We start from the raw sequence: 17100 nt of genomic DNA, 5'->3' as shown, positions 1-17100 counted from the left end.
CACTCACACCCCTGCCTCAGCCAGGCACAGGGAGAGCAGCAAGGCAGCATTATACATGGGTGAGAGCCTCCCCATCTGGTTTCTCATTTGTTTTTCACATTTGTGTTTTTGGCTCCAGAAGAAGGTAGCATTGGGAGCAACAGTTATTCTTATCCTCGAGGCTGAAGTGAGAGGAGGGGTTGGGGAAAAGCACATGGAGTTTTTCGATGGGGTAGAGCATGTGTGTGCATGTGATTTCTCTCTGCCTCCTCCAAGGTTTTTCTATTGGCATGGAAATGGAATGGTTTCTGGGTTACCTCTGGTTATGTATCTCCTTTCAAGGTCTTTCTCTCTTTTTCCTTTAAATCATCTGACTACTATACAGAGGACACACACACACACACACACACACACACACACACACACACACACACTTTGAAATACCACCCAGATTTTTTCCCAATGTCAGGGGAAAGAATCCCTAAGAGACAGTCTCTAAGTAACAATGACTGGAATGTCATCCATTGTCACTAGCCTCCAACTTAGTGACAAAATTCCATGAACCTGGGGAAAGGCTTCAAAGTCCCTCTCAAAGTCTTTAGAGGGGAAAGGTAGCTTTCTTCTCCCACATAAGTTTTTTTTTTTAAACTTCACAGAGAACTAGGATAATAAAGAACCCTCATTTCTGAACTGACCCTAGAATATTAGACAGGTCCGCAGCTGTCTCCTTGGCTTTCATAGGCGCTGGGCAATTTGGCAAAGGCAAAGAGATTCTCGACCCTCAAGGTTCCTGGATGGGATCCCAATTTCTGGACTGGGGAATTGAGCCGACTCATTCTTTGCCAAAACCATGTCAAAGTCTGCATGAATTTTGGAATCTGCTCATTCCTGCAATTCCCGGTGTCCCAGAAAGCTGAAGGGATGCTGTCTGGGAGCCCCTCTCTCTGTATTAGCAACACCCCTACTGTTGTTTTACAGACCTTTTTAGTATCTCAGGAATGTGTAGAATGCTCCCATTGACAGTTCTAATTGTCTGTTACTGGCTGAATAACAAATGAATTCTCATTTTTAGCTTGTTCCAACTGCATTGGTAGAGTCTCCTGGTAGTAGAAAACTAATTTGTGAAAATAATCCTGTTGTGCAATCTAGCTTTCTTGTCTTTGGTGGATCAAGATTTCTTCTAGGTCTGACCAGACATTATTTTAAAAATCAGCAATGTGTGCTAATGACCCTATGATAAATAGTACCCACAGCAGGATACCCAAATCCATAGGCATTCACATTTCATATGTACCTTCTTTTTTAATAGGTCTTCTCCAAATAGGTTTTGGTACCATACACTTTCACAAAAGCCACAGAAATAAAACAGGCTGAGTTTCATGTGATTTCTAAGGCATGTTTTTCTAATTCTTCATTATCTCTGGCTTTCTATCTTATTTCTAAGCAGCCAATTTACAGAATAAGATTCAGCAAGACATCCTAACAGTTCATGTCTATTTATGATTATTGATGTGTAACAATTATCACATTATCTAGATAGTGAGATCTGCTATATAAATTATAGGGGTATATTCAAGGCATTTTAGTTATTTTTATACTCCATTATCTAGGGGAACGCCTTCTTAGAATTCTTGAAATAATTCCTTTTTTACTCCTGGCATTGTCCTTCATTACTTGTCAGATAATAATGCACCGAAATTCACAGTTGTCCTGAACTTCAACCTACATCTAGAAGCAGCAGAACCAAAACATGCCAAGGATACTATAGTAGGGCATTACACTTCAAGTAGAAGTGGGACTCAGTAACCTCTAAGGTCTCTTCTGACTCTAAGATAGTGTGATTTTGTATCTCTGCCCAAACACTGCTCACCCCACCCGAAAGCATCATTTTAACTTTGGTAGTTCTAGTTATTGCTATTTCAGTTACAGACACAGTCATTTATTTCTTGAAAGCAAAATTAGTTTGTTCTGAGGATGAGGGACCACTGGTAGCCCAGTCAAGACTTTTGGGCTACCTTATCTGCCACCTGATTCCTCCTCCTAGCTCACTGGCCTTTTTCATGAGCTGTTCACTTCTGAAGATAAAAGCTTATCTCAATCTTAAGTGTTAAATAAGAAAAAAATTGGAATGAAGGTGAAGCCAAGGGGGAGGGAATAATGAAAGTTGTTTAGGGGAGCTAGGTGGTACAGTGGATAGAGTGCCAGACCTAGAGTCAGGAAGACTCATCTTCCTGGGTTCAAATCTGTCCTCAGATACTTACTAATTGTGTGACCCTGGGCAAGCCACTTAACCCTACTTGCCTCAGTTTCCTCATCTGTAAAAATGAGCTGGAGAAGGAAATAGCAAACCACTCTAGTATCTTTGCCAAGAAAACCCAAAATGGGATCACAGAGTCCAACATGACTGAACAAAAACAATAAATGAAAGTTACCTAAGAAATAATTCACTGTTGCCAGAACTACCTCTAAGTACAGCCTAGATGGGTGCATACATAGTATAGGTATATTGTATGTGTGTCACATGGAAGGTCATGTGGTTCAGGAAAGGTCCCACTGATCATTACCCCTGAAGTCTATATCCAATTATCCTTCATTATTGACTAGGAAGAGCTGCTGAATTTCTTTCCCAAGATTAAGATTTAACAAAGAAAAGAAACAATTATTTGACTAAGGCATTTATCCTTATTAAGTTTGAGGCTTCAAATGCAAACCTCTTGGTGTTGTGAACATTCTAGAAACACAACTGAAGAAAAATACTGAACATTTTACTAAGAAGACTTTTAGGACAATAAATATTTCTGGAAAACAAGAATCTGATGATCATGTCTACATATTGCTCCAAAAATGTTTGGCCCTCATTTTAATCCAAAAAGGCAAACTTCAGAATAAGGATGCAAATGACAGGAAGAAAATATATTTCATGATTTTTTGACCTTGGAATTCACTTTAATTTGTTCAAACTTAAACAACAGGAATGGATTTGGATTTGAGGGCTTGGGATCCCATGCCAGTTCAGACTATGTGACTTGTTCAAGGTCATCAAATAATGAAAATGGAATTTAAAGCAAGGACTCCTCAAACCAAATCCATCACCCCTTGCACCACACCATCTTCCATCCAAAGTCATATGCCACTGAAGGAAAAAAAGTAGAAACTTACTGGCTGAATAGAAGGAATGGATTTAGAGAAGAGATAAGGAATAGCCTTTTTTTTTAAAGGAACTCAATACCATAGGGTAAATTAAAATTGAACAAATCCTACGGATAACTTACATTTTGATATCTTTCTTCTACAGATTTTAAAAAATGAGATAACATATGCAAAGTGCTTAGCAAACCTTAAAGTAGGCAGACAATTGGACTTGGAATAAAAAAAAAACCATGAGTTCAAATTCTGGTCTCAGAACCTTACTAGCTATGTGACACTGGGCAAGTCACTAAAACTCTGCCTCAGTTTAATCATCTGAAAAATGGGGATAATAATAGCACCTACATTCCAAGGTTGCTGTAAGAACAAAATGAGATAATATTTGTAAAGAACTTTGCAAACCTTAAATTATTATACAAATGCTATTATTATTATTGTCATTATTATTTTTTTTTTGCAGGCAATGGGGATTAAGTGACTTGCCCAGGGTCACACAGCTAGTAAGTGTCAAGTGTCTGAGGCTGGATTTGAACTCAGGTACTCCTGAATCCAGGGCTGGTGCTTTAATCACTGCACCATCTAGCTGCCCCTATTATTGTCGTTATTATTAGTCATCTCATTTATTTTATTTTTGGGGCAAATTTTGGGGCAGGGCAATGAGGGTTAAGTGACTTGCCCAGGGTCACACAGCTAGTAAGTGTCAAGTGTCTGAGGCCAGATTTGAACTCAGGTCCTCCTGAATTCAGGACCAGTGCTTTATCCACTGTGCCACCTAGCTGCTCCGATCATCTCATTCATTTTTAAAACCTCTACGTAAGAAAGGAAGAAGGAAGAATTCTCCCCATTTTTCAGATAGAGTTGAGGTAATTTGTCCAAGACTATAATGCTAGTCAACAATACAGATAAGACAAGAATCCTGAGTCCTGAGTTCTAGCTCAGAGGTCTCATTACTGGGCTTGTGGAATCTTGAAATTAATCCTGAATCTTCTTCTATCATATTCATAAAGTTTAAATTGGCAAAAAAATAAGCAAGAGGGAAAAATATGACTTGGCATGTGAAATGGATTGGAACAATGAATAAGAAAATAAAAATCCAAATAACTATAGTGACAATAGCCCTTGATGCTTCCAAAATAAATAGGTAAACAGATAAAAAAGCAGCAGACCATTATGAAAGGTTAGATGTCTGATTTCTGTTGCTTTCCTGAAAAACATATTTTATGAAAATGACCAGGAAACCTAGGTGTGGGCTGGTTTCCCCAGTTTCTACTGCTTCCCTTTCCAGATATCTGCTCTTCTTGAGATGAAGGCCAAATGGTTACTTAGAGAGCAGGGCTCCACCCTGGGGACAACCTGCCCTGGCTAACCTCAAGTAATGAAGACAGCCTTAATGGGCCACGACAGGGGGTCCTCAGTGGGGCTGCCTCTGTGCCAAGAGGGAATAGGGAGTAATTGAAAACAATGTTTCCTGTTCAAAGATGAATGGAATCACAATGACAAGTGTCCAACCTTGCTGTCATGACAGGCTTGGAGGGGACGGGGGAGGAGTGGGAGCAGCGATGCTATGTTTAGGGAGGCTACCTGCTGTTGAAGGGGTTGTCTCCAGGAATGATGTGGGTGCTGTCCTTCCCCACTAAGAGTTTGATACGGTCATAGAAAGACTTCACAGCTGGCAAGCCTGTCTGACCCTGCTGAATGATGTCGAGAGGGTCTCGGGATCCTCGGCAGAGCAGGCTGTTGTGACAGGTTGACTGGAGGCAGCAGTCAGGGTCCAAGCAGTCCACCAGGCCATCTGGAATGACAGAGGCGAAACCAGAGTCAGTTGATTTCACTACATGAGGCTACTCAATGACCTTGTTGTCATTAAAGAGCTTTTATTATTATTGTGGCACTACCTTAAAAAAAAACACACCTACCTATGAATGTCTTAGCTATAATTAGAAAAATCACAAATAATGGAACTCCATGGGATTCCTCAAACTTCTTGGCAACCAAGAGCTTCCCCATCTCCCTCCAAGCACTTATCAAGTTGCTAATAAGTTGTAAAATTGAGTGATATGTGTGAAAGGCAAACCCATTCTATAGGAGAACTCTGGAGGAGTGGTGAAATGGTTGAATGGGGCAGTTAGCAGGCAAACTCTGAATTATCAGGATTTGGCTATCATACCCCTCATATACCTCTAGTGGTTGTGTTTTAACAATTACATTAAATATTAATTTTTATTAATCATTTGGATTTTATATTACTTTCCTGTTTTTGCTTTTTTTTTTTTTTGCTCTTTGTATCCTTAGCACAGTGTTTGGCACATAGTAAGCACTTAATAAATTCTTGTTGATTGACTAATTCAAATATTTCTCTCATCTCTTAGACATTCGCCCTTTATGACAAAGAATAAAAAAAGAAAGAGGGGGACAAAAAAACAGGTTCAGCAAAACTAACAAACACAGCAACTGAGCCTGACAGTATATGTAATATTTCATATACGTAGTCCTTTGCTTCTGCAAGGAAGGGGGTGTTTCATCTTCTCATCTTTTGGGGGGCATGTTCTAAGCATGCATTTTCCCCTCACCCCCCCTTAAGATCCAAAGATTCTTAATGGCATTGGAAAGTGGAGTAGCCCAGATGAGGGTTGTTATTAGAGCTCTCCCTTTAAAACTGGCTCCTTGCACTAAGAGCTGATTGGTCAAACACAGCCTTGCTGAGCCATTGGGCTCAGACAGCAAGCTGCTTGTTATCTAGCAAATTTAATACTAAGGCATTTTTGGCCTAATTAGCATCGTAGGAACTTGCACTAAAACCTTGAGTAGCAGTGAATTGACAAACATGTGCATTAGTCTGTTGAATCACAGACCAGGCTCTGCGTTTTAAATGGATTCTAACATAATTCTTTGGCATTACCCTTTTCATTTGGTTTCACTAATGAAATTGAAATATGTAATTTCACTGAAGTTCCACTGTAATTTAGCAATTAATGTACAATTATTTTAAAACATTACCTTCTTTTTAGCAAACAAACAAATTAGGAGGTTGCATGTTTTGACTAGTTTTAAATGATTAAAACTAGCCCCTCATTTTCCACATGGCCAAATGTTTTTTACGTGTCTTGGAGTACATTTAGATTTGTAAAATTTCTGAGGTGGGAGGAGGGAAGGAGGAAGAGCAGCGCGCATGATCGCTTCAACTTAGAGACTTTTCAAATCAAATATCTAAGTATCTCAGCCGGGAGCACTGGTGGAACCAGCTAAATCCCTGGAGCCCAGGAACATCTAAACACATGCGATAACAATGGAGGATTGTCGCTTTACAGCTGATAATGCAGAGATACCTTATTTCTGATCCCTTGTTAGATAGGTAAAGAGACAGTGCTGGGAGGAGAGAGAAACAGAGGAGGAGAAAGAAAAAGGGTAAGAAGAAGAGGAGGACAAAGAAAAGAAAGAGGAGAAGGAGATAGAAGGGACAGAGATAGAAGATGAGTAAGAAGAAGGAGATGGAGGAATGAGAAGAGGAAAAAAAGGAGGAGGCAGAGGAGATGGAGATGGAAGATGAATAAGGAAGCAGAGGAGGACTAAGGAGAGAAGGAGGGAGAAGAGAGTAAAAAATGATAGAGGAGGAAGAAAAAAAGAGAAAGAAAACCTAGAGCATTTTGCATCTAACATTAGCTCCTGTGGACTGTCCTTAGCTAGACAGAAGGAACCTGCTATTGAAATGACTGCTTCTGATTTAAAAATAACCTGCTGAGATATGTTGGCACTGTTTCATTCAGCATCCACAGAAACTTCTTAAGTTAGAAGAACTCCATTGTTGTTAGAGTTATAGATTTCTTTAAGGTCAGCGGCCTATTCCCATTAGGAACTCCATCCATCTTAGATGCCCTTTCCATCCTGAAGCTGGGAATTTTTTTCCTCCAGTCCATTTACCACCCACTCTATGTAATCAACGTGAGGACATCATCTAGCTCAGATAATAACTCAAGACAGTTTTCCTATTAAGCTCTGAACCCTCCCCCCCACCCACAGTGTCCTACTCTTTCTGGGTGTGTGACACCTTCAAAACTGTGAACTTAAAATTGCCCCACTGTTTAGTTTGTTCAATGCTTTTATTCAGGGGACTGTCAGTCAAGAGAAATCCTATCAACACATCAGAAATAGCAGAAGCAAAAAATAGGATATAAATTACTCCCTTCTACAAATTTACATTTACCTGCTCAAGATATTGCACATTTTTGGTTATGTCTGTTATTATGTGTGAGCATATGTTATGTCTGTAATGACCTCATCATGCAGCATGATTATGGGCTGCTGTCACTGAACACTTTTTGACGACACTGTGAACTTTAAATTGGCACACCAATCTCCCAGTGGCCTGTCAGTCATGAGAATCGCATCTTTATGCCAGCAAGCCCCCTTGGATATAGTCTGACATCGCAATCTTCAGTAAATTACCCTGTCACTGCCAATCTTGCAGTTATCTCGCAAACAATCAAGCAGGCAATCAAACTGTTCTGAATTGCCAGTTCAGGACCTGAGAGGCTAGAAACGTCTCCATTCAATAGCAGCAAGAAAGCTGCACAGCGTTCCTTTGACATTGGATGATTTATTTATTTCTTTTTCTTTAGTACGCATGCGTGGAACTGTGTTGGGGGGAGGGGCTGTTTATACTGCTAAGTTCCCACAAAGGACAAAACTTCAAGTTCACAGAAGGAATCCTCTACCAGAAATTTTCCTATCCACCCAAGACAACATACGGAGGCTTACCATTTTCCTTTATACTTCATCCCACAAAAAACTGCGAAGAGAAATATCAAGGTACTTTTTATGAGAACAGGAGCTAAATCACGGTGCTGGCTGGGATACGTCTGGTAAACAGCATGTGCTAATTGTAATGGCAATTTCAGAGAAATATGGAGTGGAAAAACTTACTAGGGATTAATTGAGAACATTCCTTCTTATTACATTTCAGAGAAAAACAAGAATATTTTAAAATGATTTTTAGGGGCAAAAAATGAAAATACAACGATCAAACTGAACCACATGGTATCTCGAGCTGCAGGGAAGCAAATCAGCACCTAGGACAGTGCTCTGCATGTAGTAGATGACTAACCAATGTTTGTTGATGGATTCCTGGGTGACGTGCTTCTTGTGTTTAGGCTACTCATTGCCACCTATGTCATATTCTTTTCCATTTCTTAAAGCTGGAAGGGCCTTCAGAAGTCATTTATCCTCTCCCCTTCCTGATGGATATCTATCTGACTTATCTTTGGATCTCCCTGTATCTTTGGATTTCCCATGTACAACAATGGACTATAGTGGTGGATGAAATCAGCAAATTAAGTCTATTATTCATGAATTCATTTTTAGAGGGTTTTTTCCCCAGTTTTGTGAGGTAAGATGGACAGCTGTATAGTAAAGAACTGGCTCTGCCACATAATACACCACTCCACCTTACCCCAAGTTGTTGTTGTTTTACTATTAGCTTATCAATCACACTGTCCAGGTTGAATGCCTCCTGTATGCTAGTCATAAATCTAGGGTCATGCTTCTATAGAGAGCAATGGAGGGAGGTTTCTTCTTAGCTTACTAGGACTATACCTTTTTGTATGCTAGGAGAAATGGGAGCAAAAGGGGTTTAGTCACTCTGGAGACTCTACCTAGATGTATTACATCCTGAGGATTTGCCTAGCCTGCTTTAAGTCAGTTATACCTCAGAAGCAATGCAATAGTCAATCTTGACTCCTGAGGGCTAATAAAGAAACATATCTCTTTCTTGTCGGTAGAAGGGTGGCACACAGTAGGTATGGAATGAGTCATGAGCTATCACACATGCTTAATGTGTTTGCTTAGTTATACTTTGTTGTAAGGAAGGGTACTTATGGGGGGAAGGAGTAATGGAATATGATAAAAATGTTAAAAAGGAACATTAATAAAGAGAAGAGGAATCAGGGATCAGAACTAGTATTCAGAATGATAATTTTTATGCCCAGTTAGTATTTGAAAAAACTAAATAAAGGTTTAGCAGTATGTTTGCTGAACCACTAGTCAACCAGACTATTGTCAGGTATAGTGGATGGGGAAGGGGTGAAAGGGAATAAGCATTTATTAATGGCTGTCTAGTAATAAGTATATGTAGATGGCTTCTTTTGCTCTAATTTTGAAGAGCTAGAAAGCTAGGAGGGGGAGAGCAAGTTGGAAAATCATAGGTGCAGAGTTGGATTAAGCCTCAGAGATCACTAGTCCAATCCCCCCATTTTAGAGATGAAGAAACAGAAGATGAGGGAGGTTTAAGTGACTTGCTTAAGGTGTCATGCAAGCTGTGTCAGAAGCAAGAACTCAAGTCTCTGTCTTCAGATCTAGTACTTTTTCCATTGTAACACATAATGCTCACAACAAGTTGCTCCTTACATTTTCATAAACTTTTAGAACTAGGCTCTGGGTTTCTTGAATATTAAAGGTTATCTTTTCACTTTTATAAGTACCAAAATGCAAAACAGAACAAATTGGCAAAAACCAATTCATTTCAGGTGGAATGAGAAGCTCTGCTGGTATCTGCTTCCAAACGCTGATGTTTCGGGGGCAGTTGGCCATAGACTCAAGGAATAGTTTTAGAATCAGCCCTTGGCTGCAAGAACATGTTTCAGAGTTGGGAACCACCCACATGCAAGGATGCTTCCCCCTATATGGCAGAATCATACTTTTTACATTTGACTTAACCTTCCATGCCTTCCACCTTCCTTCTTTCAGCCTCTTCTGGATGTTCTCCAGAAGGATTTTTTTTTTCCAGCTGGCCTGGGAACAAGATGAAAGCTTTCATATTTGTTGCTGTTGACTCAAATTAATGGAAGCATCTGCAAAAGTGGAATCCCAAACACCCAGAGGATAAATTTGTTGTTCTTGTGAAAATTTTCAAGTTCAGTTAACAAAGAGAACAGGCAGGATCAGAGGCTGAGGTGGAGTGAGAGGAGGATGGAGGAGGGAAGAGGAAGGGATGAGGAATAAGGACAGGAGGGATAGGAACAAAGCACTGGCTGTCATTTGTGGGAGAAGGATGAAAAAGAACAAGGGACCAGAGAACCAATCTGGTCAAAGTGTAAAAATACAGTCTATGGGAGGAAGCTTGATTAAGAATGTCCAAAGGTAATTTCTGAAATTGAATTAGTGACCTAGATAGGTTCCTTGGTGGAAGGAAAACTGGAAACCATTGCAGACAGGTGGCACTGATGTTCACAGTGGAAGAATCTAGTTTTAAGTAAGAGATCTATACCCAAGTAGCAAAATTACACATAAGACCATTGTACCTGGGAATATTCATTATACCCAAGGCTTTCTTACAAGTTGGACGTAAGGCTAGGATAATTGAAAGTATACTGACTTGATGTAACCAAGAAGTGAAAGGAACAGGCAATTCTGACTTGATTTAACCTGGCAATATGAGATTAGCTCTTCATTGCTTCTGTTGGTGCTCCTGTAGTGCCAGGCCTTCAAAGCAATAGATTAGCTGACAAGGTGCTCATTTTGAAGGTTTCACTTACCATTAATACACCAGTTACCTGATAGGTTGTTACTTGTCCCTTTTTCTCTCCCTCTTGTCTTGCTTCTCCCTCCCTCATTGCCTCTCCTTCCTCTGTCCTCTCTGCCCTCTCCCTATTCCCTGCTGCCCATCTCTGCTCCCCCTTCTTAAGGGATCAACATCATTTTTTCTTTTCAAAATTCCAAGAAGTAGACTTGTGTTTGTGTGACTCCTGGAATGCTTTCTAGAAGTTATTATCTTCTATTTTTTTCCAATTCTTTTATTGGTCTCTGAATTTCAGAGGAGAGCTCCTAGCTCCATACCCCCTACAGACTTCCTCAAGACAGCTGAGAGAGCTCATTCAAGTCCAACAAGAGGTTCCATAGATATTGGCCCCACTGAAAAGCTTCCCTATTGGTTTTCCTGTTATCCCACATTGTACTTGGGAAGGTAAGCAAGGACTGACTAGAAAAAAAAATCTTTCTGGACAAGGGACAGTCCTTGAACAGGAAGAAGATCATTCAGGTAAGATCTCCGTTTGTCACAAGTAAGGAGAAAAGAAGAGAAAGTCACTTGACATCCTGAGAAAGAATATATATATGTGTGTGTGTGTGTATGTATATATATATATATATATATATATATATATATATATATATATAGAAATTGGACAGGAATTTAAACACATATATGTATGTATAGATATATGTACACACACATATACATATGTACACATGTACATATATCTATACATATCTATATATCTATATCTATATCTATGAGATATAGTTTGAATCTGGCTTTGCCTTGTCACCCTGAAGGTTACAACATTCGGTTGTCTTTTTAAATTTTTCTTTTTTTTGCGGGGCAATGAGGGTTAAGTGACTTTCCCAGGGTCACACAGCTAGTAAGTGTCAAGTGTCTGAGGTCGGATTTGAACTCAGGTCTTCCTGAATCCAGGGCTGGTGCTTTATCCACTGAGCCACCTAGCTGCCCCCAGTTACAACATTTGGACTTTTTTTTTCATCAATGGAAGTTGAGATTCAAGAAGTAAAATAGTTTGTCACCTAATGTGCTGTTCTTTGGTTTCTTTATCATAGTTGTTGTTCACTGGGCATGACTTTAGAAGAAAGTTAAAGATGAATCTGATATCTTGCCCTAGCATGTGATTTTCATGAACTACTTTTCATTTACTTTTTAAGTTTCAGAACAAAAAAAAATTCTATTAGGAATGTAATTTGTTTTAATGTTTTATTTTGAAGACCAAAGAAATTGTCTGAAATCATTTAGTTATTTGTATTCTGCATAGACTTCTGTATATACACATATATGTATATATGTATACATATGTATGTGTGTGTATTCTGGTTATCTATTCCTTTAGAAGGTAAGGTTCCCATAAGGAAGGGTGATTTCAATCCTTTTTTTAAATATCCTTAGGGCCTAGCACAATGCCTAGCATATAGGTACTTAATAAAAGCTTGTTTATTGATAGGTTGAAATTCTTTTGAAAATCTGTCTTGGCTCTGAGGTTTCAAATACTAGTAAAACTTTTTAAAAAGTTCTTTGTAAAAAAAAAAAAAAGCCAAACTCCCAAACTACTGAAAACATCTTTTGAATGTGTTACAACGTCCATAATTGTGAGTTAGCTCACAGTAGTAATCGGTTAGGGGAAGAGGAGAAGGAAATAAATATTTACATAGTGCTTACTATGTGCTAGCACTCTGTTAAGTGCTTGACAAATATTATCTTATTTGAGACATTAATAAGGCAAAGGCTGGTGGGTCCAGTTCTTAGAGGCAGCAGCTAACTTTGGTTTGTTCCAAGGCCAGATTTCACCCTTAACTTTGGGCCCAGGTTTAGCAAAAGCCCATTCCTAGGCCTGAGAAATTAACTCAAAGTAGATGTTCTTTTGATAGGATGTTAATGGCACTGTCTACACTCACAAAGAACAATGTGGTCAGGGGCCACTGTGGTTGCTAACTTTGAATGAACCTCATTAAGGGTGAGGGTAAAAATAAGGAGTGAGCAAAAGACAAAGAGAGGGCTATTTTCTGTGCTATGAAACATTTGCATTATCAGGATGTTCTATGGCCTTTACCAAGACCACCATCCACATGGTGTTTAGGTTAAGGACAGCATTTATTAAAATACAATAACAACAAGAGGAAACTGCAACAGAGTGGATAGACAATAGACGAGGGTTCTTTAACCCTTTTGTGCCACAGACCCCTTTGGCTAAGTCTTTGAAAGCCTGCTCACAATAATGTGTTTTTGTTTGTTTGTTTGTTTTGCAGGGCAATGAGGGTGAAGTGACTTGCCCAGGGTCACACAGCTAGTAAGTGTCAAGTGTCTCTGGTTGGATTTGAACTCAGGTCCTCCTGAATCCAGGGCTGGTGTTTTTATCCACTGCGCCACCTAGTTGCCCCCAATAATGTTTTTAACTACACAAAGTACATAGGATCACAAAGGGAATGAATTGTATTTAAATATAGTTGTCAACATATTAAAAGTTCCAATTTCATAGATTCCCTCCCTCTGAAATCTGTGGACCACAGTTGAAGAAACCCTAAAAGTTAGTAGTGGCCACTACTGGGTTCTATTCCTGCTTCTGACATATACTGTCTGTGTGACCCCTGGGCAAGTCACCCTAATCACTCCATGCCTCTGGCACTTAATACTAATACTTAATCTTAAATTACTTAATTACTACTTAATGCTAAAAGTTGCAGAACAGGTATCAATGTGTATCTGTGGAGGGAGTTTCTCACAGTGAGTTTTCCTCTACATGAACGAAATCATGGATCTGGAACAAGAATAAATGATGATAATAGTAATAGATGCAAAAGCTATTATTATAATATATATTTTTAAAGAATATTAAGATGTAATTTTTCAGAAGAGTGAGAATGAGGTCCTTGGCAGCAAACAACAATCTCCTTCTCAGCTATTCAGTCCTCAGGTCCTAACTTAACAAACACACCTACCTCTTAGGAAGGAATGCACAATCATATTCATTGTGCTTAGACCTCAAAAGGACCTGTTCTTAGATATAGGCCTGGAAGAGACCTTAAAAACCATTTACACACATGCTTTAAGTTTTTGCAGATGGGTGATATGGAGCTTAGGATAAATCAGAAGTTTCTCCAGTGAGAAGCAAACCCAAAGATGACCAGATAACAAGACAAACATATTGAGGAATCAAGGGATTATTAAAGTTTCTATTGACCAACTAGATATCAGGACAGACACACCTAAGAAGTAAGGGGAGATAAAATTCTATAGTGGGGAAAGTCAATTAGGTGTGGCTACTACCTGACCTGAGCTAAGAGACAAAGATAAGCCCAAAGGTCAGAACCATCATTTCAAAAAAATCCCCCTTGATGCTCAGGAATATGACAACATTCAGACTTTCCCCACCCCACTCCAAAAAGGAACTTTTGATTTTCAGGTAGTCACCCCTCCCACCCTCTATAAAAACATTGTTCTTCCTCTGGTTCAGGGAGGTTAAAGTTCTACACTTTCCTCCCAGCCATATATATCCCTTTGTGCCAAATAAAACTTTGCTTTTATCTTTAATCGGGACATGTATGAGTTTTAATTCTTTAATAGAGGAAATCCAAGGACCAGTATTTTTTTTTAACCTTTAGAGGTTAAAAGACTTGCCCAAGACCACACACTAAGTGGCAGGGCCAGGATCCAAACCTAAGTCCCCTGACTCCAAATGCAACACCTTTTCCAGTCTCCATATTAATTATAGTAAATCATTTGTGCCACATATAGAATTACCAGAGACACATATTCATGCAAGTCTCTTTATCTCTCTTTCACCAGAACTATTTTTACTTTCAAACATTTTTGTTTGTTTCTACTCTGTTTCTTCCTTCCCATCCCAGGTAGGGCCCTTGGGAATAACTCCATCTGATATGCAATCTCTCTCCTCCAAGAGAGCCCCTGATGGCTGTCTCTGGTTCATCTCCCCCATGTTATCTCTGGGGTATTCTTTTTTTCAGTCATTGCAGCAGGCTGGTGATTTCTATCTTGGCGTTTCTGTCACACCATTTCCTGCTAGGACCACTTCCCCAACAGCTAGAGCAAAGGGAAGTTTCCATTTCAGAGCACTGCCTGCCTTCTTACTGATTATATATATTAAAAAAAAGACAACAAGCAGACAAAAGAAAACCCTCTGTCCTGTGTGAGCACATTGTGTACTTGATGGCACAGCAGGGAGCTAAGACAGTGACCCATTCAACAACTTGGAAAAGGAATGAGATCTCACACAGAAACTATCACTGCTAATTGTGGTAGAGACACCTGAAAACGACAGGCCAGAACGGCCTCATCATGCCCCAGGGAGAGACCACAGCTACCAAGAAGGGGGAGCAGGAAGATTAGCCCTGCAAGGGAGAGAAGAGGTGCACCAGACATTCTAACTAAAATGGAGATCCAAAGAGAGAAGGGTAGGTGCTTCCCGTGACTACTGAACAAAGAAAGTCTGAGGCAGAAAAAGAAATCAGTTAGTGGAGAAAGGGATGAATTCAATTTTAGCCCTGGCTTTCTGCTGATATTTAGGATCTGGTGGTATTATCTCCGGTGGCTATCAAACATTTACTAAGTCCCTACTATCTTGTATCAGTCCCTTGTCAGACACAGTGTGATCTATAGGAAGGAAAAACCTGAAATTCCAGGTATCATGGAAGAGCTTTGCAGGTTTTCCTGGTGGAGGGAAATTTCCTGGAGTCACCGAAATCATATCCCAAAGGTGGCTGCTTCTTGTGCTATTCATCTGGTCATGGTTTTTGGTACTGTTGAAGACTGAGACTAGGGGAAAAGCAAGTGTTCTGTTTGTCCTTTTAAGTGGAACTGTTCCATTTTTATTGGTAAATTTAATTTTTTATCATCTTTACTTCTGAATAAGTCAACCTTTGCAAACAGAAAAGAAAAAAAAAGCTGTTCAGAAGAAGGAACTAATACCTCAACTAAAGTGATATACCTCAACTGACCTAGTATAGAGTGTTCCATACTTGTCATCCCCCATCTCTACAAAGAAGGGAGAGGAGATGCATTTTTTATTTCTCCTTTGGGGCCAAGCTTGGTCATTATAATTACACAGCAATATATTTCTTTTTTTTTCTTGTTCTTTTCATTTATATTGTTATGTTGCATATATTGTTGTAGTAGTTCTTTTAGTTTATCTTGGTTAGGTTAATATATAATGTATAATTAATCATATCCATCACTACTTAGAGTATTATTCCATCATCTTTGTAAACTGTCATTTATTTATCCATTCCCTGGACGTCATTCCAATCATTACAGCATCTGCTTTGTTCCTAGTTCTTTTCTGTCACAAAAAAAGGTACTGCTATGAATGTATCATTGTACTTATTGTCTTTGACTTGCTTGGCAATGTGATCTCTGGGCCAAATGGTTTGATAGTTTAGTCATATTTTTAAGCATAATTTTATATTGAAGTAGCACTTCAAAAGGATCTAGTCCTACTGGGCACATATTTAAGGAGGTCAATTACAGAAAGGTCCCATATAATCTTCATAGCATGCCATCTGTTCTCCAGCCATAATCTTTATTACCCTCCAAGCCGAATCTTGGACTTCAGTGCTCAGTCCCTTGGCTCTGATAGGTCAGCTTTTGTATTATCTTATTCTCTAAGGCACTCTTCAGCCATCTCCATGTTATGCTGCTCAGGTATATCTCTCCCTTACTCTATGTTTCTATCATCCCTTTATGTGCTGTCTTCCCCCATTAGAATGTAAAATCTTTGAAGGCAGGAACTGTCTTGCCTGCTTATATTTGTATCTCTAGTACTTAGTACAATGTCTGGTACATAGTAAATGTTGAACAAATGCTTTATCCACTCATCTGTCTGTTCACCCATCTTGCCTATTTATCAAATTATTCATTGTATTGTTTGGAAGAATAACATTGGAAAACAAAATGGATGCTCATTTTTTGGGAAACAATTGATCAAGTTGTGGTAGATGAATGTAAATGAATATCACTATGTCATAAGAAACAACACAAATGAGGAATTTGGAGAAACTTAAGAAGACCTGTTTGAACCATTGCAGAGTAAAGTAAGCAGAACCAAGAGAACACTATAGATAGTGATTCTAATGATGTAATATAAAGAATTAATATGCCAGGGGCAGCTAGGTGGCGCAGTGGATAGAGCACTGGCCCTGGAGTCAGGAGGACCTGAGTTCAAATCCGACCTCAGACACTTAACACTTACTACCTGTGTGACCCTGGGCAAGTCACTTAACCTCAGTTGCTTAAAAAAAAAGAATTAATATGCTAAATGAAAGCCAAATTCTGAGTAATTCAATGACTAACCTCAGTCCCAGAAAAACTGTATATTTATATACTATACCTCCCACTTTTTATTAGAGAGGTAGATAACCATTCTTGTAGATGCTACATGTGTTTTCAGATGTGGTCATTGCGTTAGC

At 39.2% G+C, this 17100-nt stretch overlaps 1 protein-coding gene across 1 annotated transcript in view; it reads right to left on the bottom strand.

Annotated features, from left to right (window-relative positions):
- The window catches only part of TENM2 (teneurin transmembrane protein 2), a 1399253-nt gene that overhangs the window by 54847 nt on the left and 1327306 nt on the right, over positions 1–17100 (bottom strand). Inside the window, 1 exon segment of the mRNA XM_043982744.1 lies at positions 4708–4918. Coding sequence (XP_043838679.1) covers positions 4708–4918 — 211 coding nt within the window.

Source organism: Dromiciops gliroides, chromosome 2 (assembly GCF_019393635.1).
Source record: "Dromiciops gliroides isolate mDroGli1 chromosome 2, mDroGli1.pri, whole genome shotgun sequence".
NCBI lineage: Eukaryota > Metazoa > Chordata > Mammalia > Microbiotheria > Microbiotheriidae > Dromiciops > Dromiciops gliroides.
The sequence above is the reverse complement of the archived record's forward strand: the minus strand, read 5'-3'. Positions and strand labels throughout refer to the sequence as shown.